Here is a 22,930-nt window from a genome sequence, read left to right as displayed (position 1 = left end):
GCACTAGCCCTTCAACAACAACAACAACAACAACAAAAATGCTGATTTTAGCCACTTCCTTTCTAAGACTCCATGGCCCCTTACCCCAACAGTTTAATTTCACAAGGAAATAGAAGCAATCCACCCTTGCTCTTGCATTTTTCCAAATGGCATCTCTTGACCCTCCCCTAGGAAAGTTCTTTCCAAACTTTAAGGAATGGTCATCATCCGATCACTAAATTTTTTTTTGTTACATTTGTATCCCACACTTTCCTACTCATGGCAGGCTCAATGCAGCTTATGTATTGTATACAGGTACTTATTTGTACCTGGGGCAATGGAGGGTTAAGTGACTTGCCCAGAGTCACAAGGAGCTGCCTGTGCCTGAAGTGGGAATTGAACTCAGTTCCTCAGGACCAAAGTCCACCACCCTAACCACTAGGCCACTCCTCCATTACTAAAGTCATGTTTGAATTACTGTGTGCTGGTTCAATAAAATGTATCATAACCAGCATATCTGATGCCACTGCTAGACATCTACTCTGATTTTCCACTACAGCAATTTCTTCTGCTGTTTCTTGACGAGTGATATCAAACAGGTTTCATCAGATCACTTCAGGGAAATGTGCAAATTACATATTTGTATTAAATGCTTTTGTATGATATCCTTCAAACTGGTCTCACTCACCCTTATTTGCATTTTGGGAAGATTACATACCCATACTTTGGTGTATACATTTCAATTGGTTTGAAACAGGTTTCATTCTTGTTGGAGAAAATGAAATTAGGATGAAGATCCAAGGAGACGTGTTCTTATTAGATAACGTTCTATACCTATCTGCAACAGCTTAAGGAAACATTCTTTTGCCAGCAACATGCCATTTTGTTTCATTGCAATTGATTTTTGCAATCAAACAATGTTGTCTACTGGGATTGCTGTAGTATATGAAAAATCCAAGTACTCATGCTCTGTCACAAAGTTAACTAGAATTGAGGATGATCACTTGTGAAATACTTCATATCTTTTCCCACAGATGTTAGAATTTAATTTACTTCCTATCCAAGCTATTTGCCCTGAAGAGTCATTGTATTGCTGTCTTTCCTTTTCTTCATCAGCAGTCAGCCCAGGTTCTGGTTATCAAGTCTTTTTTTCTTGTCCTGAGAAGAGATTTTCCCCCAGATTCTACTTAGCGTGACTTAAGTTGCGCGTGCAGATTCAGTTGTATTCTGGATTTGTGCACATGACTTAATTACTCAGAGGTCCTTTTACTAAGGTGCCCCCAAAAATGGCCTGTGCTGGTGTAGATGCGTGTATTCGACGCGTGCAGGTCCATTTTTCAGTGCACCTGCAAAAAAGGCCTTTTTTTTGGCTGAAAATGGATGTGCGGCAAAATGAAAATTGGCGCATGTCCATTTTGAGCCTGAGACCATGCTGCCACACATTTACTTAGCTGTAAGGTCTTGTGCATTAACTGGACAGTAATTGTCAGCCCGTGTACAATGCCGATTATTGCACTTAGCTGGCTAAGGTTTAGCCAGCTCCGTAAACCCAGAAGTTGAATGCTGGATCCTGGATATGACCCGGCATTGAGTTTTCAGGTATAATGCCAGCAGCCGTCAGCAAGATGCTGAGTGCCACCAGCTGAATATTGACCATCAGGTATTATTGTTCAATGGATGACGTGGAAGAGTATAATCAAAAGGGGAGCCCAAGTTTTCCTGCAAAGGGGCGGGGAAACCCGTATAATTGAAACAAGATGGGCGTCCATCTTTCGTTTCAATAATACGGTCGGGGACGCCCAAATCTTAACATTTAGGTCATCCCTAGAGATGGTCGTCCTTAGACTTGGTCGTTTCTGATTTTCGGCAATAATGGAAACTAAGGACGCCCATCTCAGAAATGACCAAATGCAAGCCCTTTGGTCGTGGGAGGAGCCATCATTTGTAGTGCACTGGTCCTCCTCACATGTCAGGACACTAACTGGGCACCCTAGGGGGCACTGCAGTGGACTTCAGAAAAAGCTCCCAGGTACATAGCTCCCTTACCTTGTGTGCTAAGTCCTGCAAACTCCCCCCAAAACCCACTACCCACAAAACTGTAAACCACTACCATAGCCCTTATGGGTGAAGGTGGGCACCTAGATGTGGGTACAGTGGGTTTGTGGTGGGTTTTAAAGGGCTCACATTTACCACCACAAGTGTAACAGGTAGGGGGGATGGGCCTGGGTCCACCTGAAGTGCACTACACCCACTATAACTGCTTCAGGGACCAGAATACTGCTGTCATGGAGCTGGGTATGATATTTGAGGCTGGCATAGAGGCTGGCAAAAAATATTTAAAAAAATTGTTTTGAGGGAGGGAGGGGGTTAGTGATCACTGGGGAAGTAAGGGGAGGTCATCCCCGATTCCTTCCGGTGGTCATCTGGTCAGTTTGAGCACCTTTTTGTGGCTTGGTCGTAAGAAAAAAAGGACCAGGTAAAGTCATCCAAGTGTTCGTCAGGGACGCCCTTTTTTTTCCATTATGGGTTGAGGATGCCCATGTGTTAGGCACGCCCAAGTCCCAACTTCGCTACGCCTCTGGCACGCCCCAAGGAACTTTGGTTGTCCCCACGATGGAAAGCAGTTGGGGACGCCCAAAATCGGCTTTCCATTATACCGATTTTGGCGACCCTGTGAGAAGGATGCCCATCTTTCGATTTGTGTCGAAAGATGGGCGTCCTTCTCTTTCGAAAATAAGTCTGATAGTAGCTCATAATGATAAGATAATCATGTGTATGTTCCCGATGGGAAGTTTGCACTGTCTTTTCGGCAGGTACTTATCACTCATAGTTCCTGCTAAGTGAGATATTTTTGGAAAATGAGCTTACAGGCTCATGGGTATCAAGCTGCACAGGGGGACTGAAAATGTCCCTAAAGGGCCTGATTTATGATGCTTTAGAAAAGCTTTGGTGAATCAGGATCATAGTGGTTTGACTTAGCACAAGTTTGGAACCTGTGAGTAGTAGCATCAACCATCAAATCCTTATATATCTGCCATTTGTAGATTATAATCATATTACACCATTTGGAGGTGAAAAATATTTTTTTGGTTCTAATTTTCTAGAAAATTGGTAATCCTGATTTGATAGCTACTTGGGAATAGCTGATGAAGAACTGTGACTGAATGATATTCATAGCTCCTTTTAACTGGGAAATTGAAAAATCCACCTAATCAAAAAATGGCCGTGGTTCATCATGTTTCAATATCTTTTTGAGCAGGCTCTCTACACTTGGAAGATTTTTTTCTATGCAAGCAGAACCTATGATTACCATCTGCATTTCTCACAAGTGAATACGCTTGTCTTTTAGCGTGTGGGTGAAAGCCACACTAGGAAAATATTTCCTGACAGAAGTGATGGTCTCTTGTTGGCCTATAACAAGAAACCCACTCATGAGAGAATTGTAATCCCATTCTGTAAAGTCAGCCTGATGAACTTATAAGAATCATTTCTTAACTGCTCGGGTGAAGTGAATGCCTTAGATAGGTTGAATATGATTGCTCATCACACATAACAACAGAATCCAAATTAGATTATAACTTTGGGTGATTGAAGTTCAAACAAAGGAGCCAGGTTAAGCTGAAAATGAAAACCACAGCATGGATTTTGATTTAGAGCATATCAGACATTTTTTTTAAATGGAAAAAATGGGTTGTGTCAAACTATATCCTCTCTGTAATGTTGTACACTGGCATAACTAGCTCAGTTTTCTTATGCACTTCAACAAGGGAGTGATTCATCTTTAATCTGATTCCTAGATTACTTAGTCCTCATCATATAAAAATTCATAGGTCTGCCCAGACTGATTAACTGAAATATCGGCACATCCTCACGTATAGAATGAATCCACTAATTGCTTACTGCACTTAGGGGTCCTTTTACTAAGCTGCAGGAAAAAGGGACCTGTGGTAGCGGCAGGGACCGTTTTTTTCCATATGCCGAGGCCCTGTTTACTGTATGTGTAAACCCCCCCCCCCCCCCAAAAAAAAAGCCACGCAGTAAGATCACCCTTATCACATGGCCATGCAGTGGGGAGCACTAATCGCCATTCATTTAAGTGGCATTAAGGGCTCCCACGGTAAACTGCGCAGTGATATCTCATTACCACCGGGTTAGTGCAAAGCTAGAGAAACATTTTTTATGGCATGCCGGAAATGGCACATGCTTCAGCCAGAACTACCACTGGCAGCCTCGTTGGGCTGGTGGCAGAAATGATTTAGCGTGCGGTAATCCCGTGTTGGGCTTACCACCACTTTGTAAAAGACCCCCTTAGTAAGGTGGGGCCATTAAATACTTTGATAGTGATAAACAGCTATTACCTAAGGGCGCCTTTTACAAAGCTGTGCTACCAAATAGGGCACGCTGAATTCAATGGACTTCTTTGCTGTCAGTTTATTTGGAGAGTTTTGGCTAAGGTAACAATCACTAAAGGGGGAGATTTGCTTTAACTTGTAGGATACAACAGTAATGTATAGGTGAATCTAGTCTTGCAGTGTGCAGGATATAAAAAATTGGGCAGAAGGGGGGAAGAGACCTCAGAAAGGTGACTAACAGCAAAATTGCTGAAATTTCTCATAGAAGGTCACCGTACTTGCTTTAATCATTGGTCTTAATACCCACCTCCTCCCTTTGTGTGGAAATATATTTTTTCAAGACAAATTTTTTTGTGGAAAAATATATTTTTTTCAAGACAAATTTTTGTAGAAAATTATGTAGAAATTATGCTCAGTCCGCTGTATATAACAAAACTTTAAAGACTCAAGATACAAAAACCCACTTAGCTGATAGCAGCGTTTTGAATGGGCCTCCCCATCTTGAAAAAAATATATTTCCACACAAAGGGAGGAGGTGGGTGTTAAGACCGATGATTAAACATTAGCACACGTTTAGTGGTAGCCAGTGGGGATCCCAAGCTCCGCCAGCTGAAGACTTCCCCCTGATGTTAACAAAAATGCTACTGTCCACAATACTGGCACATGCTCAGCTTTCAGCTCATGCCTGCTACAGATTGACAAGGTGGAAAGGAACGTTTTTTCACCAGGTGAGATAATTTTTTTTGGTGGGGGGGGGGGGGGGGGTGAAGGGAACACTTGGTGCCCACCCACTTCTTGCCTAGGTCCACCCAAAATCTGTTGTCTGGCTACGCCTCTGGTGGTAAGTGTTAATCTAACAAGTAACTGTTGGAGGCGTACCCAGCATGTCCTTTAATGTTTCCACATTAAAATGTCCATTAGTGTGCAGTAATCTGATTGCAGTTAAGGGGCACGCGTAACTGCAGTTTGCGCTAATTTGTATGTTAATTGCTTAATACACTTTAGTAAAAGGGCCTGTCTATAAAATTAGCCTTTGTTCTAGCAGGGACTGCTTTATGGAATGCACTAACTGACCAAGTGAATAAGGGTTAGGAGTTAAAAGCTGCATGAAAAAGATGTGGGCTTTTAGCTTAGATTTGAAGACTGCCAGAGATGGAGCTTGACGTACCGGCTCAGGAAGTCTATTCCAGGCATATGGTGCAGCAAGATAAAAAGAACGGAGTCTGGAGTTAGCAGTGGAGTAGAAGGGTACAGATAAGAGAGATTTACCCAGTGAACGGAGATTTACCCAGTGAACGGAATTCCCGGGGAGGAATGTAGGGAGAGATGAGAGTGGAGAAGTACTGAGGAGCTGCAGAGTGAATGCATTTATAGGTCAATAAGAGGAGTTTGAACTGTATGTGGAAATGGATAGGAAGCCAGTGAAGTGACTTTGGCATTGTATCAATTTAACATAGTTTAGAAAGCATTAGAAAACACAACTTTTGTTTTTTTTTTGTTTTTATTTATTTATTTTATTTATAACAATTTAATTTTACAAGCACTAAAATAACTTGCCAGAAATACAGACAAAATAATACAAGAATTATTTTAATCAGGTAATTCTATACTTTTCCTTAGACCACAAAATAGGGAGAGTGAAACAAGACAAGGAGATCAATTAAACAACAGTAAACAAAGAAAATGTGGTATTAACCTGATTATCCCCAGTTATTATTTATTGAATCATTATTCCACATTGATCGTCTGGTTGGCTTCTTCAAACCCAAAATGGTGTATAGTCAATTTATTTCGTTGGAAACATACTTATTGTCCAATATTAGTGGAAATAATACAACTGATTTCATTTTTTCTCTTTTAAAACCAGAAATTATTTAACAATACAAACTCTAATCCAATTCCCACTGATTAAGGTAATCCCAGTTTCACAGGCTTCACTCCTTTTGAATAAATATACTAAGAGGAATCATTTCAAAGGAAAAACCTTTAGGAGTCATACCCGGAACTCTGGGAAAACAACAATCTCAATATTAATCATCTGTAATCATATTCATTTTGTTCACATTTTTCTGGTCTATTATCATCTTCAAACAAATCCACAAATTGAAAAATGACTATATTTGAAGGAAAATGGCCTCAAAGAGCTCCAAGATCAAAAGCAATCTTAGGGAGCTTAAACAGACCTAACGGTCTTCTCATCATCATTGGCCAAAAAACCTTGTAATGCCACAGATCTGAATCTTCTTCTAGTGTCTATGGTCAAAAGATATTCTGAGTGATATTGTAAACATAGATCACTGCTAGAACACTATGCAATATCCAATACACACAATTACACTTATCTTTATGAAGTGGTGCTCAATGGATTGCTGCTCTAGGCTGTGCGGTCCTTTACTTCCAGCCCCGAGCCGACGATGGCCAGCGTTTCGCTGCTTCTTCAGGGTCTCAGGCCAAAAATGGGACACATGCACAGCACTCCAATGCAGCGTACTATTTTTCTATTATCATCTTCAAAATCATAACCATTTCCTACTCCTGTAGAACTTCATTTGCCATATCAATTTTTCATTCTCAAAGGATTCGATTAGATTATCCATGTGGCTCACTAATAAGATTATATCAGAAGCAAACTTAATTACTACCACCGTTAGGTCCTGGAGCACCTTCCAGATGTTATTCAATGTAACCTCCACGGGAGCCAAAAACTCCAAGCTGATAGCTCTTGCGGGTTTAGGAGTGGCACCACCGACACGAGTTCAGCTGTAAACGACTTCCGTTTCAGCATACACTCCTAACTCACTCCTCCACTCCTTTGGATATGGTGGTTAAATGATTCAGGAGCGATGAAGTTGTTTCCAGGTCCAAGAGCATCGACGCTCCTTCGCCGGTGCTAATCAAAGGACTCACCAACCCAGTCATCTGTGGGCAGCTCGTCACGCAGCGGTCCCACACTTGCTGCACAGGGGACAAAACGCTGGCCATCAGTGGCTGACCCCCGATCGTTCCCTTCCTCTCAGTTAAGGTAACTGCAATTGCAGAGAGGAAATTTCAAGTAAACAAAGACAGAACTTCAGAGGTCAGCTGGGCCGTTGAGCGTACGAGCTTCAGGTCACCATCTTTCCACTCTCCCTAGAAAACACAACTTTTGTGACTGTGGTTTTTTTAATCTTATGTGGAACAGACTTTTTATTGCTGAATGTTATTGTGTTTTTTGCTTCTGTATTTTATAATATTTTTATGATTTTTTTTGTAAACCACCTACTTATAGGTGGTATATAATTTTTTTTAAATGAATATCACGTCTAAAAAAATCAGTGCCCATGTCCCTCCCATGGCCACGTTCCCTTTTTAGACCCACAGCATAGAATTTATGCACTTCACTTTATAAAATATGCTTAGACAGTTATGTGTGTAAATTCTAATTAATGCCAATTAATGCCAATAATTGTTTAAGTGCAATTATTGGCACCGATTGACTTGTTAAGCTAATTAAATTGCACGTGCAAATGCAGAATATGACTGGATTTGCGTGTGTGACTCAAGTCGCTATATTTAATCCAGGGGAATGCAGCTAAAATCGTGTATTGTTATGAAACAACGCAAAGTTTGAACTGCTTTGAAGGAGGGTAGTTTTAGATGGGCAGTTTAAAAAGTGAAATGATTTTTATCTAAGCAAAATTGCTTTGACAGCTGACTACATGAATCATTGCACTTTAATAAAAATGATACACACTTAAATGTAAATTCAAAATGTTGTGCAAACTTTGACATTTAAAGGTCACTACACCACCTTGGCGGTGCTTGACCTGGATTTTAGGATCCACTGCCTCAGCCAAAAGCATAAATGTGATAACTAGACTATGGCTAGGAGCTTCTCATTTGATTAACTCCTCTCCGTAGTCCAGTTATCACATTTATGCTTTTGGCTGAGGCAGTGGATCCTAAAATCCAGGTCAAGCACCGCCAAGGTGGTGTAGTGACCTTTAAATGCCAAAGTTTGAGCCAACAAATAATTTCTGAAAATACTTTTGGGGTTTTAGATTTCAGATCTGGAAACTTTTTTTTGTTGTTCTTCTTCTTTTTTGGCTGTTCTGTGCCACTCTATCACTAATTTGACCAGTTCAGCCAAGCAATTCTTTTTCATTTCGGGTCTGATTAAGCATTTTTTCCCCCCAATGGACACAGAATAGGAGAAAACATAATAAATCAGGCCTAGGTTGTGCCTATGGTAAAAATGCTTAGTACATCTTTCTCATTCTGTCTGTTTTATCCTTTAATATCTAAACTGCAAGAGCATCATATGTAAGTCAGTTTAGAGCGTAACAGTATCTAGTTTTTTAATTCCCAAGAAACAATCAATGCCATTCCTGCTGACACTAACGTTCAAAGGCATACAAAGGAAATGGAGCTTAAAACCAAGAGTATTTTGTTTGCTTGGCTAAGGTTAAACTAATGATTCCTTTTTGTTATCCAAACAGTCTAGAATTTCCATACTAGATACCACTGGCTTTAAAACAACCTGGTTTTTTTTCATATAGAACAATCTTAAATAATGCCAAAAGACATCTTGGTAACAGATTGGGACAGAGGTCTTTATATAATGTAATATGAGAACATAATCTTTTTTTTCATTCATTCATGTGGGTTTAAATTCATATGTTGTAATTCCGTACATTGTGAAGAAAAACAGATCTCAAGTACTGTAACATTTCTATAAGCTCTAAATTCAGCACCACCCCTTTCCTGATGGGGTCTATCACCATTTGCCTGATCCCTGTTGTGTTGTGTGCCGGAACCACACAACACAACGAAACTCATACAGAACCGGACAAAACCTTACCCTTCCTCCATGACTACCCAATGTACCCTATCACTTATTGATCCTTAATGCAAATAACACTCTGTATTTCATACCCAATGAACTCTATTACTTATTGATCCTTATTGCAATTACCACTCTGTATTTCTCATACCGGAATTGGCGATCGCCAGCACGGTATCATGTAAGCCACATTGAGCCTGCAAATAGGTGGGAAAATGTGGGATACAAATGCAACAAATAAATAAATCCCTGCAGATGAGGTGTTCCAGTCCACATCCGGTAGATTGAACTCTCCTAAACAGTACCTCTCCTTTCATGCCCAGCTTCTAAATATCTGTGACATTTTCTCTATCTAGTTCGTTCCTATGAAACAGCAATGACATTCACATGGCTGTTGTCTACAGATCTCCATCTTAAAGGAAGGAACTAGAGACCTGGTCATAGGTATCAAAATGTTGGGCATGAAGGGAGAAGTGTTGATAAGATATTTCAACTTGTTTGTTACTGTGTTATCAGATGTGGACTGCAGAATCAGAAAAAACAAAATAGATGGCTGTCTTTCAAGAAGGTCTACTCAGTGACATTAGATCTAGTGATCACAAATGCAGACAGTGAGAGACATTCTCAAAAAGTCATCTACGTCAGAATTGGGATGTCCTGCTCATAACAGCAACAAAAAAGTATATCTCACAACCGATTTCAAACAGGAACAACATCCAGATTTTCTGTTTGAACATGGCTGTCGGATGGCCATTATTGTGCTGCGAACATCCAACTTATGAAAGGCAGAAAACCAGGGATAGGGAAGGGTGCCTGGCATCATTTTGAGAAAAATGGCCAATCAGATGTCTAAGCCGAGCAGAGGGGTGGGCTAGTGGTTAGTACAGTGGGATTTAAACTGAGGGTCCCTGGTTTAAATCCCACCTTAACTCTGCTTCTGGAGAACTCACAATTAAAAAAAAAAGAATTAAAGTTGGATTTGAAGGTGGTTTTATGTCCACTGCACAAACCACTAGGTTACTCCTCACACTTGCTTGTTGCTTTGGTCAGAATGTCTGAAATACTTAAAGCTGTCTGTAAGATCTGAATTGAATGGGTTTTCCTTTCCAGTTTCACTTTCAAGGGAGAGGGAGGGGGACAGTAACTGCTGGGGAATTAGAAAGTGGTCATATCTGAATCTCTGCAGTGGTCAACAGAGCACCTTGGGTTTTTTTTTACCCTGGATGTGATTGAAATGGGACATCCTAAATCTGAGATTTGGACGTTTCTTCCTGTTTGATTATTGCTTTTGGATGTCCTATTTTTGGGCCATTCCTAGTCCCCCCCAAACATGTCTCCTATCCTTCCCCAACATGCCTCTTAGTATTTGGACGAACTGCAGTGTTGGATGTTTTTTTCCTGTCTTTCCAAAATTGCTGTTTGGACATTATGGGCAGATAAATGTTTGGGGGGCATTTTGAGAAATCTGTGTGCTTTGAAAATGAGCACCAGTGTGTATAATGTCTGGATAGAGGCCCATTTGGGCAGCAGAGACCATCATACGGCATGGTTTGATTTAAAAATTAATCCAATGTCTAGACACACCAAATTCAATGTACTGGACTTCTAACATGCCGATTGTAAAAAGATGAGACAATAACTGAAAGAGGAGCTGGCAGAGTATGAGGGCAATGGGCCCAATTGAAAGGATCTATAGAAAGGGCAATGGATCGTTATATTACGAAACTAAATAAAAGCAAATGGAAAAGAAAACCAGGGGTCCTTTCACTAAGGTGCGCTGAAAAATGGCTTGCGATAGTGTAGGCGTGGGTTTTGGGTGTGCGCCAAACTTTTTTTCAGTGCGCCTGTAAAAAAGGCCTTTTTAAAATTTTTGCAGAAAATGGACATGTGGCAGAATGAAAATTGCTGCGTGTCCATTTTGGGTGTGAGACCTTACTGCCAACCATTGACCTAGCGGTAAAGTCTCATGTGGTTACCGGGCGGTAATGACCTACGTGCGCCAAATGCCACTTGGTGCACGTAGCTGACGCGCACCAGAAAATAAAAAATATTTTTCAGGCAGACGTGCGCCCAAAATGAAATTACCTCAAGGGCCACACAGTAGCTGTGCAGTAACTCCATTTTGGCATGCGTTGGGCACACATAGACGCTTACACGGCTTAGTAAAATGACTCCCCAGTGTCTTCTAAGGAGGTGCTGATAAAATAAAGGGTAAAAGACTGGCTTTTCCAAAGTACAAAGGATTACAAAAGGAAGAGCAGAGAAAAGAATTGGGGAAAATGAAGAGGTTATGATCACTTGGGACATCCCCATCCTGACTGATAAAATGCTGGATGCCAGAAACCTGGATATAGTGGAAAAAGAGAAAAACACCAGAATGGTGTTGATTATAGAGGTGTTGGTCCTAAGTGATTCTGCAGTGAATTGCGTGGAGAGAGGGGAGATCCTTAAGTACCAAGAAATGCAGTCCGAGATTAAGAAAATGTGGCAGAAGGATACAGGAATATTTTCCATTGTTTTGGGTGCCACAGGCTTGATCAAAAAGAACTTCCAAGCGCACTTGGATAAGTCGCCTATATATGTTGCATTTCCCACCCAACCGAAACAGGCTACCCTTTCTTCTGATCCCCACCTCCTCCTGATCCCTCCTCCCCCAGCAAAGATTGAACCCCCTTCCCACCTCCAGGCCTACCTAGGATCCCTGGTGGTCCAGTGGGGGCAGAAGCAAACCTCACTCACTACTTGTGTTAGTGGCTACCGCTAGTGGAGTTCCTTGGCCGGCTGCGTGAAATCATTGAAAACTCCTCCTGCTTACTCACTCCCACCATTATGAATCTAAAGACATTGGAGAAATTGTTGTACCGACTTGGATATGAAAGACAATGTAATGTTGTTTCCTAATTCATATTCCACACATAGAAACAAAGAAAATGATGGCAGATAAAGGCCATATGAACTATCCAGTGTGGTCATCCGTGTCAGTCGCTATCTCTTCCTCCCTCTAAGAGATCCTACATGCCTGTCCCATGCTTTCTTGAATTCAGATACAGTCCTTATCTCCACCACCTGCATTTTGAGGTCATTCCATGTATCCACCACCCTTTCCACCAGTTAAGACGTGTTATTTTATGTGTTAAACCCCAGTTATTAGTAACTAGGTCTCATTGCATAAAATGGTACATGTGCTGAAATAGCATAAGTTAGTGGTAAAATAACATAGCTTAACAGTAGCCCACACTGATAACTATGTTCCTAGGTCCTAAGTGGATAAGTGCCAATGTGAGAGATATTCAGTAGCACTAACCGTATTGTGCTTCTGAATATTTCCTCTGACTGTCTCGGAACTATCTGGAAAAGTGCTGGGGTAGTCTCTGGGCAAAGCATGGGTGGAACTGGAGGTTATCCAGTTAGCAGTGATACAAGATCACTGACCAGAGAGGAAACTGGATAAAGTTAAGATGGCAAAAATACTGCCCTAATTTTATATGGTTAGGTACCTGGTTTAAGGTTGCTAGCTGGAGCCAGATCACCTGACAGGGTTACTCTATTGCATGCAAAGACTTGTAGTCTTGTTTGTCTTTGAGAATGAAATGGGGAAATCAGAACTACAATTCCCTACATGCAGTCGGGTAAACCCAGGACTGAATCAGCACTGTAAGGTTGAATCTGGAGCCAATTGGCAACCCTAATCTGGTTAGAAGTCTGAATTGGACCTTTACTCAAATAGATCTGACTCTGGACATTTAGCGCAGGCCTGTATCTGAATACCAGCACTGAATATCCAGTTTTTCTTTAACAGCATTGACTGCCATTTAGAAAAAAAATGCTGATTGTCAAGCTCAGTATCCATTTCAATGTATAATTAAATCACATGATTGGGGTAAAATGCTGATGTGGCCTTGTTGGCAGCAGCAAGGCATTTGGTCTTTGGAACACGTCCTTGGTCAAGATAAGGTACAATCCTTTGCAAAGCTTCAGGCCAAATATAAACTTCTAGACTTTATTATTTTAAGTGTCTCCAATTACAGAACTTTACATCTAAAATAAGATATCAGTTTGAGATTTAGTTGATATTCCCAATTCGGCGTGACAAAATGCCTGCCTCAGGGGTCACAAATAGTATTCACTAAGTACACTAACTAAATGGGGTTGCCACAGAGCACGCACTTTGTGAAGTAAAAAAACGTTACCACCGAGCATTAACTCGAGGGGACTGATGAAACAGCATGCCGTAAGTATAACATTTTAATAGCATAGTTATACTTAGCGGCATACTGTTTCGTTGATCCCCTTGAGGCAGGCATTATCAGGGGCATAATTGAAAGAGAAGGGCGCCCATCTTTCGACACAAATTGGGAGATGGGCGTCCTTCTCTCAGGGTCACCCAAATCGGCATAATCGAAAGCCAATTTTGGGTGTCCTCAACTGCTTGCCATCGTGGGGATGACCAAAGTTCACGGGGGCGTGTCGGCAGCGTAGCGAAGGTGGGACGGGGGCGTGGTTAACAGATGGCCGTCCTCGGCTGATAATGGAAAAAAGAAGGGTGTCCCTGATGAGCATTTGGCCAACTTTACTTGGTCCCTTATTTTAAATGTCTCCAATTACAGAACTTTACATCTAAAATAAGATATCAGTTTGAGATTTAGTTGATATTCCCAAAATGATGCAAGTTTGTCTATTTCTATAGTATTGGGACATGAGACATTAATCTACTTCCGAAAACTAAAAGATTGTTACTGTGTGCCTTCTATTGGTTTGGAGTAAGTCTGGGAAATGGATGCAGAAATAAAACCTGGTAAATAAATCCTAATAAATATGGGAAGATATGATAGACTGGCCCATCTTTTGGACATGCACTAATCATCCATCCCTCTTAGCCAACCTGACCTAGCCCCTGTACATGGCTCCTTTTAAAGCTCTGAAAGGCTGGTGACATTTGTCAGATCTTTCAGGGTGATCTGATGCCCATGAATTTTGTCTGCCCTTTCATTCAGAAATTCTGGCTTCAAGTCTGGTCATACATACAAAGGTTCTTTTCTATATCAGAAGGTTTGAAGCTGGGATTAGTGATTTTCAAATCTCAAGCCTCAGAAGTGGACCTACACCCAGGTCAGAGACAATTAGAGGGGCATAATTGAACAAAAACGTCTATCTCCATGGGCGTTTATCTCCGAGAACGGGTCCGTGAAGGGGCGGACCGAACCGTATTTTCGAAAAAAATGGACGACCATGTTTTATTCGACAATTTGTAAGCTGGGCGTTTTTGTTTTCCAGTGATAATGGAAAATGAAAGCGCCCAGCTCAAAAACAAATAAATCCAAGGCATTTGTTCGTGGGAGGGGCCAGGAGTCGTAGTGCACTGGTCCCCCTCACATGCCAGGACACCAACCGGGCACCCTAGGGGGCACTTTTACAAAAAAAAAAAAAAAAAGGTAAAAGAGCTCCCAGGTGCATAAGTGTCTCCAATTACAGAACTTTACATCTAAAATAAGATATCAGTTTGAGATTTAGTTGATATTCCCAAAATGATGCAAGTTTGTCTATTTCTATAGTATTGGGACATGAGACATTAATCTACTTCCGAAAACTAAAATATTGTTACTGTGTGCCTTCTATTGGTTTGGAGTAAGTCTGGGAAATGGATGCAGAAATAAAACCTTAGTAAATAAATCCTAATAAATATGGGAAGATACTATAGACTGGCCCATCATTTGGACATGCTCTAATCGTCCATCCCTCTTAGCCAACCTGACCTAGCCCCTGTACATGGCTCCTTTTAAAGCTCTGAAAGGCTGGTGACATTTGTCAGAGCTTTCAGGGTGATCTGTTGCTCATGAATTTTGTCTGCCCTTTCATTCAGAAATTCTGCCTTCAAGTCTGGGCATACATACAAAGGTTTTTTTTCTATATCAGAAGGTTTGAAGCTGGGATTAATGATTTTCAAATCTCAAGCCTCAGAAGTGGACCTACACCCACGTCAGAGACAATTACTGGACTTACTTATTTCCTTAGCTTTACAGATGATTCTCACGGACTCAAAAAATGCCCAGCTGCTGAAAGTTAATTATTAGTGGAATACTGTATATATAGTACACAAATTCAAGATGCAAGTGGCTAAGCAAAAAGTGTAGATTGTGCTTTGGCAACTGTTATAACAATTTTCCAATGAACATATATCTATTGGATAAAACGTTATTGTCCTTAGTACTGTTTGTCTATTCACTAAACAACGCCACACTAGAATTGTCAGAATAGTGCTTGAATTGAAGACTGTGGAAAATGCAGACCAACAGGAGTAGAGGCTGACCAACTGACAAAACCAACTTGGGAGATGATGATTGGAAAACGCTTTATTAATTGCTTGCACAAAGGACCCGACACGGTTCGTGTTTCAGCGTGACAAAATGCCTGCCTCAGGGGTCTCAAATAGTATTCACTAAGTACACTAACTAAACGGGGTTGCCACCGAGCACGCACTTTGTGAAGTAAAAAAACGTTACCACCGAGCATTAACTCGAGGGGACTGATGAAACAGCATGCCGGTAAGTATAACATTTTAATAGCATAGTTATACTTAGTGGCATGCTGTTTCGTCGATCCCCTTGAGGCAGGCATTATCAGGGGCATAATTGAAAGAGAAGGGCGCCCATCTTTCGACACAAATTGGGAGATGGGCGTCCTTCTCTCAGGGTCACCCAAATCGGCATAATCAAAAGCCAATTTTGGGTGTCCTCAACTGCTTGCCGTCGTGGGGATGACCAAAGTTCACGGGGGCGTGTCGGCAGCGTAGCGAAGGTGGGACGGGGGCGTGGTTAACAGATGGCTGTCCTCGGCTGATAATGGAAAAAAGAAGGGTGTCCCTGATGAGCATTTGGCCGACTTTACTTGGTCCCTTTTTTTTCACGACCAAGCTTTGAAAAGGTGCCCGAACTGACCAGATGACTACCGGAAGGAATTGAGGATGACCTCCCCTTACTCCCCCAGTGATCACCAACCCCCTCCCACCCAAAAAAAACCTAAAAACATTTTTGCCAGCCTCTATGCCAGCCTCAAATGACATACCCAGCTCCATCACAGCAGTATGCAGGTCCCTGGAGCAGTTTTTTGTGGGTGCAGTGCACTTCAGGCAGGCAGACACAGGCCCATCCCCCCCCACCTGTTACAGTTGTGGTGGTAAATGTGAGCCCTTCAAAACCCACCTGAAACCCACTGTACCCACATGTAGGTGCCCCCTTTCATCCCTAAGTGCTATGGTAGTGGTGTACAGTTGTGGGGAGTGGGTTTGGGGGGATTTTTTTGGGGGGGGGGCTCAGCACTGAAGGTAAGGGAGCTATGCACCTGGGTGCAATTTCTGAAGTCCACTGCAGTGTCCCCTAGGGTGCCCGGTTGGTGTCCTGGCATCTGAGGGGGACCAGTGCAGTACAAATACTGGCTCCTCCCACAACCAAATGCCTTGGATTTGGTTGTTTTTGAGATGGGCATCCTCAGTTTCCATTATCGGTGAAAACCAAGGTCGACCATCTCAACATTTAGGTTGCCCATCTCTAAGGTCAACCTAAATGTTGAGATTTGAGCGTCCCCGACCGTATTATTGAAACGAAAGAAGGACACCCATCTTGTTTCGATACTACGGGATGCCCCGCCCATTCGCTGGGTTGTCCTCAGAGATGGGCGCCCTTTGAGATGGTCATTGCCATTCGAATATGGCCCTCCACGTCACTTCAAAACACGGACCATGTTGGGTCCTTTGTACAAGCAATTTATAAAGCATTTTCCATGCACCCCCTGTTTGCTGTTCCTGATCCTCGTCTCCAGAGTTAATGCTCGGTGGTAACGTTTTTTTACTTCACAAAGTGCATGCTCTGTGGCAACTCTGTTTAGTTAGTGTACTCTGTGAATACTATTTGTGACCCCTGAGGCAGGCATTTTGTCACACCGAAACATGGACTGTGTCGGATCCTTTGTGCAAGCAATTAACAAAGCGTTTTCCAAGCACCATCTCCTGAGTTGGCTACGTCAGTTGGTCATCCTCTACTCCTGTTGGTCTGGTTTCCTTGTCGTGGAGGTTCCCCCTGTTTGCTGTTCCTGACTGTTGAAAATGCACCATTCTGTTCACCTATGAAGCAATTGACAAGGTCCTACTTCTTGCCCTTAATTCAGATGATGGGCATATTAACATTGGATTTTTTTTTACTTTTAACGACCCCTGACGCAGTCTAGCTGGCTGTGTCCCGACTGGCTAGAAAACCCCAGTACCAGATTAAAGAAAGGTACTCTAGGGGGCAATTGAGGTCAGGGGAGTATATTAGCAATTTTCAAATGTACATGTGCTATTGTGCTCGATTTCCAACACAAATAGGAGATGCAGAGTATGTGAGCAATTTTGGGGCATGTACCTTGCAGCTACTAATGAGGACATAGTGCAGGCAGATTCTCTTGCAAGATTATCTAACAATGCCCACATGTATTAGAAACACTGGGAGCTATTGAAAATGGCCACCATCTAATTAAATAAAATGAAGAGTGTTATGGTGGCAGCAATTTTTAAAGAGATATCCTTGGTAAACTGGAGTAAAAAAGGAGTTTACCGACAGAAAATTCCTCTTTGAAAATTGCCTTTCCAAGTCTTTAGATAAAAATGGCAGGCGAGGATAGTGAGGGGCTGGCTGAACTATGGGCTGGAATTTCATGTTGAAATCTTGGTACATAATGCATTTGCAAGGTATATAGGATAACAATATGTCTGTGGCACTGGCAGCCATGAGATTTTCAATGGGAAACTTGGTGGAGTTTCCTTTTCAAAATTTAAAACCAGCTTGACAACTACCTATGGTCACTGAAAATGCCCTTTTGCATGTCATCAAGCAAAGACCGGGATCAAAGTTTGGATCCTCTCATTTGAACCAGAGCAGTCATTGTATTAATGGTTGAGCTTTCCTAGATAGATTGTTTTCTGTACTGTTATCATTAAATTCATCAAATACTTTGGAATAGGCTGCCTTTCATGAGCCACCGTTCTCATCTGCTGTAACAATAAACACAGAACTATAAATTAATAGGTAATCTAGTTTAGGGGGAACTTCCAGCAACCACAATTTAGTACTGTAGACTCTGAAGCAGACTACTGTTAATGAGCTGACACACAAGATTATTTGTATTGATGATGTTTAAAATACTTTTTTTTCCTCCTTGTTTCAGATCCAGAAATTGTGAATGGAATTTATTGGTCAGAATCTTTAAACAAAGTGTTTGTGGATAACTTTGACAGAGACCCCTCTCTTATCTGGCAATATTTTGGAAGTGCAAAGGGATTTTTTAGGCAGTATCCTGGTAAGTATAAATCTTGTGATGGTGGCAATATGTAAAGATAGCCCTTATGATATTAAAACAGTGGCAGTCAATATTTTTTTAAAACACTGAGCACCATGGGTAAAAATATTAAAGTCCTTGTTGTCCTTGTAGTATAACCATTCACCAGTCAATATTCAGCCAGTGGTGTAAGAGGGGTTTTTTTCCCCATGGCCAGCTAAATTAGCTCTGGATATTCAATGCTGGACCATGTCCATACACCAATATTGACTATCTGGCTCACACTGGATATGTGCTGGCCATGAGGACTTATGTGGTCCCTGAATATATTCAGGTAGGACCTGCATAAGACACTTAAAAGGGTCCTAGCTGAATATTGGCCGGAACCTGCATAAGGGGAGTTTACACCTCCCCTCCCCTGCCCCCTCCAACAAACTCCAATCCCCTCTTCTGCTCCCCACGACAAGGGCCCTCTCTCCCACAACAAGCTCTAGTCCCCCCTGTTGCTCCCCCAAGTTCCAGCAGCCTCCCCCCACCACCACCTATGCTTACCTTAATCGGCCTGGTGGTCAACAAGGACATGAGCAAATCCCGCTCACTCCTGCCCCTCATGGCTTCTGATTGAAAATAGCTACTGCAAGCTCTATAATAAAGTTCCACATTTGGGACAGCCAACCCCCCCATGCCCACCACACTGTGGCCTGACCTACTCACAGCTACCTTCTATCCCCAACGAACATCTCAAATTTCCTTTGTATCCCGTTCAAGGTGCCTAATGGCAGGAGCACCAGCAGGGTCTGAAATAGATAAAGGAGTCTTGGGAGGACCGTCATTTTCACTTCTCTGTTCTACCCAGCCAAGAGAGATGCAGCTTGGCCCATCTTGCCAATCCTGAAATATCTGTTCTAACAAAGGTGTTATGTTAAAGCCTGCCAATCTGCATCAATTCCCAGACAATCTCACCTTCAGAGACCTTATTGATGTTGCTGCATATTTAAAGGGGAGACATTCCTGCTACAAAGTGTGTGTCCCAGATTGATATTTAAAATCTCTGATTTAAATATTCCTTTTAAAACCCAACACAGCTTCATAGGTCTGCAACTCCTGGGTGACTTCTCCCAATGATTGTTCCAGATCAGTGATGGGGGGGAGGGGAATGTTATCCACAGAAAATGACACCTTATACTCCTCCCCAGGAGTTGCCAAGCCACAAATGTGTTGGTCATCCTGCAATATTTTGGGCAAGAGGTTTGATGACCAATGCAGAGAGAACAGGCAATAACAGACACCCCTGGAGCATACTCTCTTTAATGGGAATATCTTAGAGTAACCTATGTTTACTCTTATTCTGAGGGTTGATTGTGCACCATTTGTATCCAGTCAATACAGCTTTGATGCAACCCCATCTTTTCCAGAACCTTGAACATAAATGGCCAGTATTCCTTTTCTTCATCTATAGAGAGGAGCATCAAAGGAATATGGAAATGGCCCGGCATTGATTATCCTGGTTTAACACCAGCAGCAGTCAGCAAAAGTGCTGCCCGCTGCCGGCTGAATACCAGGCCCTATGTTTGTAAAATGGCTGAGAGAATCATTTATGTTGCAGCACATAAATGTCTATGTTACCATTTCATACCATAGGTGTTCATATGTTGTCACAGAGACATATATATTGCCTGTGTTGCCCCACTGATATTTTATATGTCTATTTTTCTAACATGGATGTCCATGCTGATCATCATTGACACATGAACATCCATTTCACCATGTATTGTGGAACTGGCTCAGCATGGGCAGATCCTAAGATACTAGCATAGCTTTAGATGTCCCAACTTATACGTCTAAATTCTGATTTGAATGACCTTTCTAAATTGCTGCTCCATATCTATTTATGAAGATCAAAAAATGGTTTTGATAAATATACAAATGTCTTCTGATATGTAATACTTGACTCCTTTCTTTAGGTATCAAATGGGAACCAGATGAGAATGGAGTTATTGCTTTTGACTGCAGAAACCGAAAGTGGTACGTTAAGAGTATGGATGGGCTGTCATTTGCAACGACATGGAAAATGTCAATGACATCTCCCATGTTGTATCAAAAAATGAGAAAGAAAACTGTGGCTCTAACAAATCAAATGAGACAAAATATTGAAGAGTCCAGTACTTTTGAAAGATATATATTGCTTATTATTATTTAAATGAGGAAAAGACCTCAATACACCTGAACGCTTATCTGAATTTTAGTGTCTTTGACTGGGGTTGTAGTGTTCATCATCGGTCTGTCAGCTTCGTGGTATTTATTTTTTAATTTTTTCTAAAATTCATTTTTATTGTAAACCTTAAAGTTTAAAACATAAGTTTCTTGTTTTCTTATCATTTATTCCTCTTGATTTTTCACCAAAAATAACCTTACATATTGAACTTATTTTTTATATATGGTAAAAAGTCGAGCACTTAGCTGACACCATGAGGTTGACAGATCGATGATGAACACTACAGCCCCAGACAAAGACACTTAAATTCAGATAAGCGTTCAGATGTATTGAGGTCTTTCCCTCGTTTAAATAATAATAAACAATATATATATATATATATATATATATATTGCAAAAGTACTGGACTTGTCAATATTTTATCTCCCATGTTGTTACATGTTGGTAACAAACAAAAATGATCAGAAATAACATGACATTTTTGTTTGACAATAATAGTGAATACTGTTTGCAAAAAGGGTTCCGTCATTTGAAAAGAGTGTACACTCTTTTTTGATAGTGCAGCCATGCACAAGCCATCTTTTATTTATTTACTTTTAGTACACTTATACCCCGACATTTTCCCACAAAATGCAGCTTACAAAAATTACATATCAGTAAGGGCAAGAACTATTTGAAACAGGTACAGTCAAGAGGAAGAAGGTGTGGGCTAAGAGATATAGTTGGGATATGCCTTCTCAAACAGAAATGTTTTTAAGGATCTCTTGAAAATTTGATGGTTCGTCAATCTCCTTTAAGGACCTAGGTAGACTGTTCCAAGTCTTTGGGCTGACATGGGTGAAGGATGAGGAAAGGAGCATTTTATATCGAACAGATTTATAGCTAGGAAAGCGAAGGTTGAGGTAAGATCGAGCGGTCGAGGAAGCATTTCTAGATGACAGATCTATCAAATCTTCCATGTAGTCAGGGGCCTCCCATAGATAATCTTGTGAGTTAACGTGCTGATTTTGAAGGTGAGACTAGCTAAAATAGGGAGCTAATGCAGGTTGAAATGAAGAGGTTCTGCATGTTCAAAGCGTGGTTTGCCAAAAATAAGTCTAGCAGCTGTGTTTTGGGCAGTCTGTAGTTTTGTCAGGAGAAAGTTTCGGCTACCAGCATAAATTCCACTGCAGTAGTCTATATGGGAGAGGACTAACCAGTGAATGAGGGTACAGAAGAGGTCCCTCAAGAGAAATTTCCTGATACACCGCAATCTCCACATTGAGTAGAACATATGTTTAGTGATGAGATTAACCTGGCAATCCAATTGCAAGTGAGAGTCTAACAGGACACCAAGGATTTTCAGTGTTGACGAGACTGGAAGAGTAGAAGCACCGATGACCAGTGAAGTTGGGGTAACCTTGCTATGCTGCGACGATAGGACTAGACACAGGGTTTTGCCCTTGTTGAGTTTAAATTGAAACGTCGCTGCCCAAGATTCCATTGCAAAGAACACACATTCTCAATGACATTGCTGTCATGGTAGCATAAGGAACAGTGAAAACAAACAAAACAATATTCCCAGAAACAACATGGGTTAATCATCTGCTTTTTCTTTGGTCTAGGTACATTCAAGCTGCTACCTCTCCAAAAGATGTTGTGATTTTAGTTGACGTTAGTGGAAGCATGAAAGGACTTCGACTGACAATTGCAAAGCAAACTGTATCTTCAATTTTAGACACTCTCGGAGATGATGACTTTTTCAACATAATTGCTGTGAGTTGACTTATGTTTTCCCCTTCTTTGCCTTTTAGTTTTTCAGGACTCTACCCTTCTTTCCCCAGGGGCTGATACCTTTTGCAGATATAGCTTGGCACCATGATAAAAAGTGTGAGGCTTTTTTTTTTTGTAGAATCATCCTGAAATGTAGTTGAATTTCTTGGAAAATCATCAAATTGTGCAATTTTCCATTTGTAATTTTGCCACACACAATTCTGTAATGACCTCATTTATATCATTCTTCAGCTCGTTATTGATTATACCTTTGGGAACTCTTTTGCAGATGAAAAATAATGCATGACAATGACAAATAGCATGTGCTATAATTCACAAACATGATTATATGTGATATTCACTGAATACTTTTGTGTATTATCATGTTTCTTAATTCACATTTTAGTATATTACCTTCTTTATGAGATGCTTTACACTCTTAAAGGGCCCAGTGCGCGGCATTCCCAGCGCTAGCGGAGATATTTGAAAAATATTTCTGTA

General features: G+C 41.3%; 1 protein-coding gene across 1 annotated transcript in view; it reads left to right on the top strand.

Moving 5' to 3' along the window:
* Positions 1-22,930, top strand: part of CACNA2D3 (calcium voltage-gated channel auxiliary subunit alpha2delta 3) — an 877,278-nt gene that overhangs the window by 377,395 nt on the left and 476,953 nt on the right. Inside the window, exons 6-8 of the mRNA XM_030205518.1 lie at positions 18,352-18,483; positions 20,427-20,487; positions 22,282-22,432. Coding sequence (XP_030061378.1) covers positions 18,352-18,483; positions 20,427-20,487; positions 22,282-22,432 — 344 coding nt within the window. The remainder of the gene's footprint in view (positions 1-18,351; positions 18,484-20,426; positions 20,488-22,281; positions 22,433-22,930) is intronic.

This window comes from Microcaecilia unicolor, chromosome 6 (assembly GCF_901765095.1).
Source record: "Microcaecilia unicolor chromosome 6, aMicUni1.1, whole genome shotgun sequence".
NCBI classification, from domain to species: Eukaryota; Metazoa; Chordata; class Amphibia; order Gymnophiona; family Siphonopidae; genus Microcaecilia; species Microcaecilia unicolor.
Note: the sequence above shows the minus strand (reverse complement) of the source record. Positions and strands in the feature narration are given on the sequence as shown.